The 13,775-nt window shown below is 36.8% G+C and overlaps 1 protein-coding gene across 4 annotated transcripts in view; it reads right to left on the bottom strand.

The window, feature by feature from the left end:
- The window catches only part of PARD3B (par-3 family cell polarity regulator beta), a 1,048,345-nt gene that overhangs the window by 514,004 nt on the left and 520,566 nt on the right, over nt 1–13,775 (bottom strand). For 3 of the 4 annotated variants that reach the window (XR_009564558.2, XM_060301965.2, XM_030854060.3), the window contains exon 5: nt 11,968–12,053. The exons of the other annotated variant lie outside the window; for it this stretch is intronic. Coding sequence is in view for 2 of the 3 variants with exons in the window: in XM_060301965.2 (XP_060157948.1) it covers nt 11,968–12,053 (86 nt within the window). In the remaining variant the exon portion in view is untranslated. The remainder of the gene's footprint in view (nt 1–11,967; nt 12,054–13,775) is intronic. 4 annotated transcript variants of the gene reach the window in all.

Consider the following 13,775-nt stretch of genomic DNA (forward strand, 5'->3'; position numbering starts at 1 on the left):
AAGATTTCAGCTTAAAAAAATTTTAGAATGGCTTTATGGATTCTTTTTTCTAGTTTGCAAGTATTTCTTTATCCCACTCAAAACCTCTCCTGTAAAACATAATAAATTCTATGTAAATTCTATGTATCATACTGACACCTACTCTTTAGTAATCATCAAACTTGTATTTTTACATTTACTTAAAGTAATCAATCTTAAAGTATTCAATCTTAAAATTTCTTAAAGTAATTTCTTAAAGTAATCAATCTTATTTCAAAACACTAAAACTCTGTTGGAGGATGCAGTATTAAGGTTTATTTCAACTTTATAAGATTCCCTTTTTCAGTATTTCAGAATAAACTTTTATGCTATCTTTATATGATAGCCACTATTTTTTGGCTAGAATGATATTTGACAAATGTTAAATTACTATCACAAAAATATTACTATCCCAGAAAAAGCAGCATAAAAGACTTTCAATTTTGTTGACTGTTAAATGCAGATACTTAGAGGATTAGATCTAAAGACAAGCATTACAAGTTTTACACAGACTATGTTTTACCATGCTCTTTATAAACTGTTACCCATTATTTGTTTCAAGATGGAAAGAAAAGCATTTGAAAAAGGAAACTCATAGACCAGTCCATCTTTTTAAATTTAGTTTAAAAGGGGAAAACACCACTCAGTGTTTTACATACTTGATGGAGTTCTGTGGAAATCCCTGTATATATACCCTCATGGAAGATAAACATAGCAAGGAGGGCTAGACACAATTACTTGAATACACATCTCATAAAATGAGATTTCACTAAGATGTGAAAATATGCTATTAATGTTATTTGTTTAGGCAAACAGCACAGTAGAGTTCAAGGACTGGTGAGCAGGGTATGCACATTTATGTTTTGGAGGCAGACTGAGAATGGAAAATGTAGAGAATGAGGTGAGAAGGCTATTCTAGAAGTGGAAAGAAAAAGGGATCGGCAGCTACTTGTGAAAAACAGATAAAAAATGAATTGCGGGGCAAAGGAAAAGTATTTCACTTACAAAAAGAAAAGTCGGAAGATTTCACTAAGCTCAAAATAGCTAATTCAACTTTCTAAGACGTACTAAAACAAAAGCAGATAGTCACCAAGCATTAGGTCCAATAGTATTAAGCAAGCTACATGTTCTAAGCTCCGACTGACAAAATTGATTCAAATATCACTAGAACCAGCTGCTACCTACCTAAGACTTGAATACAAAACTATGGGTGAAAGTACAGAATCAGTGGTTTAAAATGAGCCTGTTGTGAACGGCTATGGCAAGAACTAGGTGGAAAGTGCTTCATTTGGTTCCTTCCAGCAGAAAGACACGAAGCTTGAGGGAGAGAAGGGGCTGCAGACGGATGGTTGTAGGTCTGATTTCTCCACACAAGGCAAATGCACAGCATCTTTAAGATTAGTCAACCCAGTGATTGGCCACTAGTTTAGGGTACGGAAGAGACAGGTCTGAGGGCAGGGAAGAGGAGATACTTTGTTTCAGGAGGAAATAATGATTAACTTATGAAATTAGAGAGAAGTGTATCCTAGTGGTGGCTCTGAGTCAGGTGCCTAAGTAAATCATTTAAACTAAGACCACAAGTAAGTTTCCTCATTTGGACAATGAGGGAATTAAGATAAATTCCTAATAGAGTTGCTGGTTTTAAAGAAAAAAATAGAGAATATTATATAAATACAGCAAACACACAGTCTCTGGCATATACGAAGGACTCAATATCAGCTGTTAGTATTATTATTAGAACTTTCTGAAGGAACAAAGAAGCTTACAGGTTAAAAGGCAATAACCTATTTCAAACTTTCCAAATTTTCCTCAACTTGATTTCCTCAGTAAGAGTTTTTTTTTTTTCTTAATCTGTAAATACTGTAGGATTTTCTTCATAATTAGACTGCTGATAGAGAACACAGTGGCTAATAATGAGTGGAGAGAAGTTACTGGCGGGTGTTCTTTGGGGACTGATGTCCAAGACTGTCATATACAGCAATGTGAGAGATGGACCACAGAGAGAGACCTCCAAGAAGAGCTTGCTGATGACACCGAAGGCTACTTGACAGTGAAATGTCTTGGGTTTTTTCCCCCAGTTTTATTGAGATATAATCAACAGCACTGTATATGTTTAAGGTACACAGCATAATGATTTGACTTACATAAATAATGAAATGATTATCTCAGTAAGTTTACTGAACATCCATCATCTCATATAAATACTAAATTAAAGAAATAGAAAAAAAATTTTTCTTGTGATGAGAACGCTTAGCATTTACTCTTTTAGCAACTTATGAAATGTCTTGTTGATATGATTATACTGAGTAAAAATCTAACAAAGAATTTGTTGTCAAAGGTGGTGGGATTCACTTAATGCAATTAATCGAGTAGTTGCAATGAAGAAGCTCTGCAAGGAAAAAACGAAGTCTAATGCTTGAGGAGTTCATAATCAGCAGGCAGATTAGGACAGGTAACAAAAAATAATACAAAGGAATAGAACAGTAGTAGTACTTGCAGTATGTTCTCAATGAATGTACGCTATCTGGGGGGAGGCAGCATGTTAATCATCTTCTGGGTATTATATAACATGTACTCACATCAAATGTACAAAGTAAACATATCACTTCCATTACAGATAAGTAAACCGATGCTTAGAGAGGTTAAATAATCTGTCCAACATCACACCATTTATATAAGGTAAATTCAGGACACAAATTGAAATTTACTGCTTCTCAGGGCAGTAGTTTTCAACCATTTTGACATGTAAGTTTCAAAGCAGAGGTGCTTTCTGATGAGGTTCATAGAAAAGGGAACAGGATCAGGAAGGAAAGCTGGAAATCAGGAAAATCTTCTCAAAGGAAGTAGAATTTTAGATGGAACTGAGAAGGGTACATGAATCTTCAACCAGAAAAGCTGGTGAGAGCGTGGAGAGATCATGCACAGGAGAGGAAACAGTTTGCACTGAGACACTGAATCAGGATGGTCTGTGGACACACGGATTGGCTGTGATACTAAAGAGAGAAGGAGGAGAGGGGAGGAGGGGGGAGGAAGGGAGGAGAACAGAGGGTAAGATAATGAGGAGATAAGGCTGACCCATCAGCTTCAGATCAAACCTCAGTGTGATATGTCAAATTCCACAATGAGAAAAAGCATGCTTAATTTTTTAGAAGATGGAATCACTATAGGTTCTGGAAATGAGAGCACTAAGATCAATGCAGTGGTTTAGAAATATTTTACCTGGCAGAGATGTGGGATCAACTGGAAAAGGGAAAGACAGGGACAAATTGGTACTTGAGGTAGGAATTAGTAAATTACTGAAACAATGTAGCTGAGAGGTATTACGGATTGAGCAATGATTATAGGAATAAAGCATGAAAACATGGAGGAGGATTCAAGGTATTATGAAATGGACTCTGTCAATAATTTGCAAAATGAGAGGCCAAGGAGAAGACAGGATAAAATGTGATGACAGTTTTCATCCTGGGAAAAGAGGCATATCTGGAATAACGTGAGGTCAGGAATGAGCCAGAAATTAGGAATGAAGGGAAGGTCTTTTGCATACACTGCTTGCTAATTAAAGAGAAGCTTAAAGTGCAATCTTTTTTGTTTTAACATCTTTATTGGAGTATAATAGCTTTACAATGTTGTGTTAGTTTCTGCGGTATACTAAAGTGAATCAGCTACACATATACATATATCCCCATATCCCCTCCCTCTTGCGTCTTCCTCCCACCCTCCCTGTCCCACTCCTCTACGTGGTCACAAAGCACCAAGCTGATCTCCCTGTGCTATGCAGCTGCTTCCCAACTAGCTATCTATTTTACATTTGGTAGTGTATATATGTCCATGACTCTCTCACTTCGTCCCAGCTTACCCTTCTCCCTCCTTGTGTCCTGAAGTCCATTCTCTAAGTCTGGGTCCTGCCCCTAGGTTCATCAGAATCTTTTTTTTTTTTTTAGATTCCATATATGTGTTAGCACACAGTATTTATTTTCTCTTTCTGACTTACTTCACTCTATACAACAGACTCTAGGTCCATCCACCTCATTACAAATAACTCAGTTTCGTATACCTTTATGGCTGAGTAATATTCCATTGTATATATGTACCACATCTTCTTTATCCATTCATCTGTTGATGGACACTTAGGTGGTTTCCATGTCCTGGCTATTGTAAATAGAGCTGCAATGAACATTGTGGTACATGACCCTTCTTGAATTATGGTTTTCTCAGGGTATATGCCCAGTAGTGGGATTTCTGGGTAGTATGGTAGTTCTATTTTTAGTTTTTTAAGGAACCTCCATACCGTTCCCCATAGTGGCTGTATCAATTGACATTCCCACCAGCAGTGCAAGAGATTTCCCTTTTCTCCACACCCTCTCCAGCATTTATGGTTTGTAGATGTATTGATGATGGTCATTCTGACTGGTGTGAGATGATATCTCACTGTAGTTTTGATTTGAATTCCTCTAATGATTGGCAATGTTGAGCATCCTTTCATGTGTTTGCAGGCAATGTGTATATCTTCTTTGGAGAAATGTCTATTTAGGTCTTCTGCCCATTTTTGGATTGGGCTGTTTGTTTTGTTGATATTGAGCTGCATGAGCTGCTTGTATATTTTGGAGATTAATCCTTTGTCAGTGGCTTCATTTGCAAATATTTTCTCCCATTCTGAGGGTTGGCTTTTTGTCTTGTTCATGCTTTCCTTTGCAGTGCAAAAGCTTTCAAATTTCATTAGGTCCCATTTGTTTACTTTTGTTATTATTTCCATTACCCTAGGAGGTAGGTCAAAAAGGATCTAGCTGTGATTTAGGTCATAGAGTGTTCTATGTTTTCCTCTAAGAGTTTTATAGTGTCTGGCTTTACATTTAGGTCTTTAATCCATTTTGAGTTTATTTTTGTGTATGGTGTTAGGCAGTGTTCTAATTTCATTCTTTTACATGTAGCTGTCCAGTTTTCCCAGCATCACTTATTGAAGTGGCTGTCTTTTCTCCATCGTATATTTTTGCCTCCCATATCAAAGATAGGGTGATCATATGTGTGTGGATTTATCTCTGGGCTTTCTAACCTGTTCCATTTATCTTTATTTCTGTTTTTGTGCCAGTACCATACTGTCTTGATTACTGTAGCTATGTAATTGCCCCAAGATTGCTTTGGCTATTTGGGGTCTTCTGTGTTTCCATAAAAATTGTGAAACTTTTTGTTCTAGTTCTGTGGAAAATGCCATAGGTCGTCTGATATGGATGCAATGAATTTGTAGATTGCTCTGGGTACTATAGTCATTTTCCCAATGTTGACTCTTCTAATCCAGGAACATGGTATATCTCTCCATCTGTTTGTATCATCTTTAATTTCTTTCATCCGTGTCTTACAGTCTTCTGCATACAGATCTTTTGTCTCCTTAGGTAGGTTATTCCTAGGTATTTTATTCTTTTTGTTGCAATGGTAAATGGGAGTGTTTCCTTAATTTCTCTTTCAAATTTTTCATCGTTAGTGTATAGGAAAGAAAGAGTTTTCTGTGCATTAATTTTGTATCCTGCTACTTTACCAGATTCACTGACTAGCTCTAGTAGTTTTCTGGTAGCATGTTTAGGATTCTCTACGTAGAGTACCATGTCATCTGCAAACAGTGACAGCTTTATTTCTTCTTTTCCAATTTGGATTCCTTTTATTTCTTTTTCTTCTCTGTTTGCTGTGGCTAAAACTTCCAAAACTATGTTCAATGATAGTGGTGAGAGTGGGCAACCTTGTCTTGTTCCTGATCTTAGAAGAAATGGTTTCAGTTTTTCACCATTGAGAACGATGTTGGCTGTGGGTTTGTCATATACGGCCTTTATTAAGTTGAGCTAGGTCCCCTCTATGCCCACTTTCTGGAGTTTTTATCATAAATGGGTGTTGAACTTTGTGGAAATCTTTTTCTGCATCTATTGAGATGATCATATGGTTTTTCTCCTTCAATTTCTTAATATGGTATATCACATTGATTGATTTGCATATATTGAAGAATCCTTTCATTCCTGGGATAAACCCCACTTGATCATGGTGTATGATCCTTTTAAAGGGCTGTTGGATTCTGTTTGCTAGTATTCTGTTGAGGATTTTTGCATCTATGTTCATCAGTGATATTGGCCTGTAGTTTTCTTCTTTTGTGACATCTTTGTCTGGTTTTGGAATCTGGGAGATGGTGGCCTTGCAGAATGAGTTGAGAGGGAGTGTTGAGAGGGCCTTGCAGAATGAGAGGGAGTGTTCCTCCCTCTACTACATCTTGGAAGAGTTTGAGAAGGATAGGTGTTAGCTCTTCTCTAAATGTTTGATAGAATTTGCCTGTGAAGCCATATGGTCCTGAGCTTTTGTTTCTTGGAATATTTTTAATCACAGTTTCAATTTCAGTGCTTGTGATTGGTCTGTTCATATTTTCTATTTCTTCCTGGTTCAGTCTTGGAAGGTTGTGCTTTTCTAAGAATTTGTCCATTTCTTCCAGGTTGTCCATTTTATTGGCATAGAGTTGCTTGTAGTAATCTCTCATGATCCTTTGTATTTCTTCAGTGTCAGTTGTTATTTCTCCTTTTTCATTTCTAAATCTGTTGATTTGAGTCTTCTCCCTTTTTTCTTGATGAGTCTGGCTAATGGTTTATCGATTTTGTTTATTTTCTCAAAGAACCAGCTTTTAGTTTTATTGATCTTTGCTACTGTTTCCTTCATCATTTATTTCTGATCTGATCTTTATGATTTCTTTCCTTCTGCTAACTTTGGGGTTTTTTTTGTTCTTCTTTCTCTAATTGCTTTAGGTGTAAGGTTAGGTTGTTTATTTGAGAAGTTTCTTGTTTCTTGAGATAGGATTGTATTGCTATAAACTTCCCTCTTGAAATGTTTTTGCTGTATCCCATAGATTTTGGGTCATCGTGTTTTCACTGTCATTTGTTCCTAGGTATTTTTTGATTTCCTCTTTGATTTCTTCAGTGATCTCTTGGTTATTTAGTAGTGAATTGTTTAGCCTCCATGTGTTTGTATTTTTTACAGTTTTTTCCCTGTAGTTGATATCTAGTCTCATAGCACTGTGGTCAGAAAAGATACTTGATACCATTTCAGTTTTCTAAAATCTACCAAGGCTTCATTTGTGACCCAAGATATGATCTATCCTGGAGAATACTTTATGAGCACCTGAGAAGAAAGTGTATTCTGTTGTTTTTGGATGGAATGTCCTATAAATATCAATTAAGTCCATCTTGTCTAATGTGTCATTTAAAGCTTGTGTTTCCTTATTTATTTTCATTTGGGATGATCTGTCCATTGGTGAAAGTGGGGTGTTAAAGTGCCCTATTATTATTGTGTTACTGTCGATTTCCCCTTGTATGGCTGTTAGCATTTGCCGTATGTATTGAGGTGCTCCTATGTTGGGTACATACATATTTACAATGGTTATATATTCTTCTTAGATTGATCCCTTGATCATTATGCAGGGTCCTTCTTTGTCTCTTGTAATAGTCTTTAAAGTCTATTTTGTCTGATACGAGAATTGCTACTCCAGCTTTCTTTTGATTTCCATTTGCATGGAATATCCTTTTCCATCCCCTCACTTTCAGTCTGTATGTGTCCCTAGGTGTGAAGTGGGTCTCTTGTAGACAGCATATATACGGGTCTTGTTTTTGTATCCATTCAACCAGTCTATGTGTTTTGGTTGGAGCATTTAATCCATTTATATTTAAGGTAATTGTAGACATGTATATTCCTATTACCACTTTCTTAATTGTTTTGGGTTTCTTCTTGTAGGTCTTTTCCTTCTCTTGTGTTTCCTGCCTAGAGAAGTTCCTTTAACATTTCCTGTAAATCTGGTTTGGTGGTGTGGAATTCTCTTAACTTTTGCTTGTCTGTAAAGGTTTTAATTTCTCTGTTGAATCTGAATGAGATCCTTGCTTGGTAGAGTAGTCTTGGTTGTAGGTTTTTCCCTTTCATCACTTCTAAATATGTCCTGCCACACCCTTCTGGCTTGCAGAGTTTTTGCTGAAAGATCAGCTGTTAACTTTCTGGGGATTCCCTTGTGTGTTATTTGTTGCTTTTTGCTTGCTGCTTTTAATATTTTTTCTTTGTATTTAATTTTTGATAGCTTGAATACGTGTCTTGGCATGTTGCTCCTTGGATTTAGCCTGTATGGAACTCTCTGAGCTTCCTGGACTTGACTATTTCCTTCCCCATGTTAGGGTAGTTTTCAAGTATAATGTCTTCAAATATTTTCTTAGACCCTTTCTTTTTCTCTTCTTCTTCTGGGACCCCTATAATTCGAATGTTGGTGTGTTCAATGTTGTCCCAGAGGTGTCTGAGACTGTCCTCAATTCTTTTCATTCTTTTTTCTTTATTTCACTCTGCAGTAGCTATTTTCACTATTTTATCTTCCAGGTCACTTATCCTTCTTCTGCCTCAGTTTTTCTGCTATTGATTCCTTCTAGAGAATTTTTAATTTCATTTTCTGTGTTGTTCATCATTGTTTATTTGCTCTTTAGTTCTTCTAGCTCCTTGTTAAACATTTCTTATATTCTCTCCATTCTATTTCCAAGATTTTGGATCATCTTTACTATCGTTACTCTGAATTCTTTGTCAGGTAGACTGCCTATTTCCTCTTCATTTGTTTGGTCTGCTGGGTTTTCACCTTGCTCCTTCATCTGCTGCATATTACTCTGTCTTCCAGATGTTAGGCTCAGGCCTAACATCAGGCCAGAGCGCCAAGACGCCGTCAGCCGCACAGCAGTACTCAGAAGGAGCAGTGGGTAACCCTTGTGGATGAACGGCAGTACACACCAAGTGGTAATCTTATTTTTAAAAAAGAAACGTCCAATAGAAACCTCTTGCTTCATTGTCTTCTTAGGATCAAAGTACATTGAGTAGTACTTCATAAGAGATACATACAAGACTATTGTAAGATAGTCTTACAATATATTGTAAGACTGTTATAAGATATATTGTAAGACTATTTGGAGAACTGCCTCTAAATATTATTTTTCTTTAAATATAAATGCTTGTGTTAATAATGGGTGAGCAGTTAATACTTATGCCTGTGATTTATGAAGCACTGTGTTTTATCCATTCAGTCATTCACTCCACAAATATGCTGCTATTATGTTCCAAGATCTGTGCTTGGTGTCAGGAATCCTCGGAGGATCCATATTCTTGTTTGGGAGAATGACAAATAGTTACAATATAGTATGTGTGATAATGATAATTGCAATAGCAATTAATGTTTATCCAGCCTTTCATTTAGTATTGTGCTAGTGTAACTGCCCATTTTCCATAGGAAAAAAGGAATATTTTAAAAAAGAGGTTTAATAAATAGTCCACAGTTACAAAGGTAGTGTTCAAACTCAGGACTTCAATAAATCCAAGAGTTTGGAACTAAGGAATGGTTTGATAAATGCTCTGGTTTAAAAAATTTTATCCAGGGACTTCCCTGGTGGCACAGTGGTTAAGAATCTGCCTGCCAGTGCAGAAGACATGGGTTCAAGTACTGCTCCAGGAAGATACCACATGCCACAGAGCAATGAAGCCCGTGCGCCACAACTACTGAGCCCGTGTGCCACAACTACTGAAGCCTGTGTGCCTAGAGCCCGTACTCTGCAACAAGACATGCCAGCACAATGAGAAGCCCGTGCACCGCAACTGAGAGCAGCCCCTGCTCGCCGCACCTAGAGAAAGCCCGCGCGCAGCAACAAAGACCCAACGTAGCGAAAAAATTTTAAAAATAAACAAATAAATAAATTTATTTTCAAAAAGAAAAAAAAATTTATCCAGTAGTGATATGTGGGGTCAATGAGAATAAGGAGAGATTGACACTTAAGAGCAGAGTTAGTAGGTTATTACAATAGTCTGACAGAGAGTAACAAAGGCTTGAACAATAGCTAGGGGAATTAAAACATCACAACAGGTTGAAGCCATTTTGAGATGGACTCTGCAGTAATTTACTTAGCTTCTATGCCGTCTGCATGGAAGTGAGTCCAAAGTCCTATGCTTGGGCCAAGCTCTGTGGGGTATCAGACTATCATTGCCTTAGGAGAAAACTGATGATGTAACTCAGCTGTAAGTGGCTTCCTAATTTCCTTCCATTCTTTCTTCCTCATCCCATACCAGCTAGAACCAACGCCCTGTCCTAGAATTTTAATCTCTAAACTTCCTGCCACTCTGCCCATCTCTACTACCCTCCCCAGCTTTGCATTCCATACTGTTAAAATCCTCATCTTCCCCCCATCTGAGAGTCTGCAAGCAATGGAGTTTGCATTCACTCTACTTTCTGATCTTGGCCTCAAACTAATTTCAGATGATTTTTCCTACACTGGTGCTCACCATATCAGGTTTCTGAGTCCTGATTATGCATCATGAAATAAAACACCAAGGAATCAGTGAAGGTGCACACAACAGGTAACACTGGAGTCAAAGGATCTGGAGACAAGAGTGGTGAATGTAGACTGGGTCTCTAGAAGTTAATCGCTCTGAATTGCAACTCCTTAGCCTGCTAAAGGTGATAATAAAACATGCAAAAAGTCCCTTGTGATAATCAAATTATACAGATATACATATGTATTTTCATTAAAGAATATTATTTTTTAAAAGTCCTATAGTTCATTTCTCTGAATTCCTTGTATCTGGAGAAAGCTGAGCTAATTTGTTCATGCAGCCATAAACCAAACAATTGTTAACTCTATAACAACGTAATACTTAGCCAAGATGTTAGCGAACTTTTCAAAAAGCTAACATTAAAAAAAATGAAATTAAAGGCAAACAGAGTAAGAGTATTACATTCATTATGCCTACCTCCAAAAACAATCTTATCAAGCTTCTAAAAAGACAGTGCCCTGGAGATTTTCTGTACCAAAGTTTAAATATTGTGCAGCTCATTAATCAAACAAACACAATCTAAATAAAGAGTAACTATGTCATATGGCCATAAATTACAAGCTTGAGGAAAATCCACACAGTAAAGCAGCATGATAAAAGGCGATCACACATTTTCTTTTTAAGCTAATTCCATGGAACATGCTTGGCACCTATTAATAACTGGACTGAATGAAAGAAGTATGTTGACTGCCTGAATGAATGACCATCAGTCTCAAAAGCATCACCTTTCAGGGCTAAAGCCAACAATCTATTAAACATGAAATTACTTATGCAAATTTTGAAGCAACTTTAAAAATGATGATGATGATAATAATAAAGATGATAGGGATGTTGATGATAGTGGTAGCAACAGGACTTACTCTGACTCAGGCACTGTTCAAAGTACTTTACACATGATAACTAATTTTGTCTTCATACTAACCCTCTGAAGAAGGTTTTAATATTATTTCCATTCTACAGACCAGAAACTAAGGCAAAGATGGATGAGCAACTTGCCTAAGCTCCTAGAAGTAATAAGCAGCAGAGCTGGGATTTGAACCCAGGCAGTAGCTAGGGATGAACTGGAAATTAGCGCAGAGCAAAGCAAGTGCCCGTAAACATGACAGCAACTAACTTTGTATAATAAGTTACTCACATTAAAAACATGAAAAATCCAGTTTGATAGGCTGGATTCATTTTATACACATAGAGTAAAATATTGCAAGACTGTTAAAACACAAGGCACAAGACTGTTAAAACACAAGTAATACTCAAGGAGCTGACATCTAAGAAAAACACTGTACCACGATGAAGGCTGAAATGTTCACTTTAAACTGTTGTTCAAAGAGAAGAAAAAAGCAATTAAGAAATCCAGGTTGCAGAAGAGTTGGAAGCATTGAGGCTCATTTGTATACATGTTTGTCAGGAAGTTCTCATATCATATAAAGAAAATGAGAGAAAAAAGTAATTTAGCAATTAATTTTAGAATTAGGTTTCACTCAAGTATTCTACTTATCTTGATGTTTCCTATAAAATAAAAACTATAATCTAAAAAAAACAAACATTAAATTGAAATAAAATATTCTTATTCACATAAGTAGAATATACCTCAATGCATCCATTGTTTTCAGCGATGTCAAGAGTTCTGTCTGCACACCATTCATAACTTCATCTTCTAAGTCCTGTGTGGAATTCTGTAGTGAAACAAACCCATAAGCATGTGGATGTTATGCACATAAAATTGAAGGTTTGAATAAAAAGTCTCAACAGGAGAGAGTAAATGGTTTTACTCTGGATATATACAGCATGCTCCAATTTCTTTGAAGACTGGAAACAGGTGTTAATCTTTTCAGTGCTTTCAATGTTCTTTTCTCTTCCATTTGGTTTCTGAAATACTCAAACGGGCCATTTACACAAGGCAGTATGTTAAGAGCTTTGGAATACATCATTTAGCTTCCTGCTACTCAACCATAAGCTTTTGGGACTGACTGTTTTAAATCAGCAAGGAAAAGGGGTACCAAAGGGAAGGTTCCATTGACAGGTAGTGATGTATTAGCTTTAATGTACTGTACTTGCTTGCATCTCCCTGGTGACACTAAAAATATAAAGAAAGCAAAATTCATGAAAAAAAGGTTGCCTGGCAAGGTCACTTCTATCAAAAGTGTGACAGGATTAGTGCAGGAAAAGAAATCTGGAGTTCTTACTTTGCCTTAAGACTTTAATTCTGAGGATGATTTTCAGCACAGAGAAACTAAAATTAACCACTTAACTTCTAAAATGGTAAACACTCTTCTACTGCAGAGAGGTAAGAGGGCAAGAGAGGTCCTGCACTCCAGGATGGTGGCAAAGTTGAACTGGGTGTTACATAGAGGAGAGGTGGATTCTAGAAAGCCAGCCCGCTTGAGATTCTCATTTAGTAAGACATTAGTCCTCTGTTAGGCTTTGGAACTGAACTTTTTTTTCTTTTTTTAAACATCTTTATTGGAGTATAATTGCTTTACATTGGTGCGTTAGTTTCTGCTTTATAACAAAATGAATCAGCTATACATATACGTATATCCCCATATCTCCTCCCTCTTGCGTCTCCCTCCCACCCTCTCTATCCCACCCCTCTAGGTGGTCACAAAGCACCGAGCTGATCTCCCTGTGCTATGCGGCTGCTTCCCACTAGCTATCTATTTTACATTTGGTAGTGTATATATGTCCATGCCACTCTCTCACTTCGTCCCAGCTCACCCTTCCCATTCCCCATGTGGAATGAACTTTAACAGAGTAATTCTGCAGACACACCACTCTTCAGAAGCAGAGTCACAGATAGCGCTCATTACAAACTTAGATTTCACTGAAACAAACTACATGGAGCATTCATGGATCTAAATGTATCATTTCAACCAAAAAATGCAACAGATGAGTTAAAAGGCTGGACATAAAGGAATTAGGTTAATATTTTGAAGAAAACAAGACAGGGAGGCACAACTTAAGCAGTGTGTCATTGTGAACTGATTAAAAAAACTTACTTCATTTTTAGATTGAAGAGCAACATTTCACCTAGGGGTTGGTAGTTTTGGGAAGCACTTGATCTACACTAGATTTAAAAAATTTATTCACTTTTTCGTCTTCATGAGGATAAAGAAAGAAAAAAAATCCAAAAAGTTGAAGGATGCTTTTTAGTTTAAGGTACTAAATCTTAAAAGATGAATGTCTTTGAAAGCTTTCAAACATTCACCTTATTATGAAGGGCTTGATGTGTGCTTACACTGAAAAGTCACAGGGTTGGGCAGGTTACAAAAATACTTGAAGAGACAATTTAACAAAATATACATACTTGTGACTACTGCACATGACAGAACATTTGATGACTGCATTTAGGTCAAAATCAAAATCACTGACTTTCTCATCTCTCTCTCTCACAAGAG

This window comes from Globicephala melas, chromosome 7 (assembly GCF_963455315.2).
Source record: "Globicephala melas chromosome 7, mGloMel1.2, whole genome shotgun sequence".
In the NCBI taxonomy this organism is placed as follows: domain Eukaryota; kingdom Metazoa; phylum Chordata; class Mammalia; order Artiodactyla; family Delphinidae; genus Globicephala; species Globicephala melas.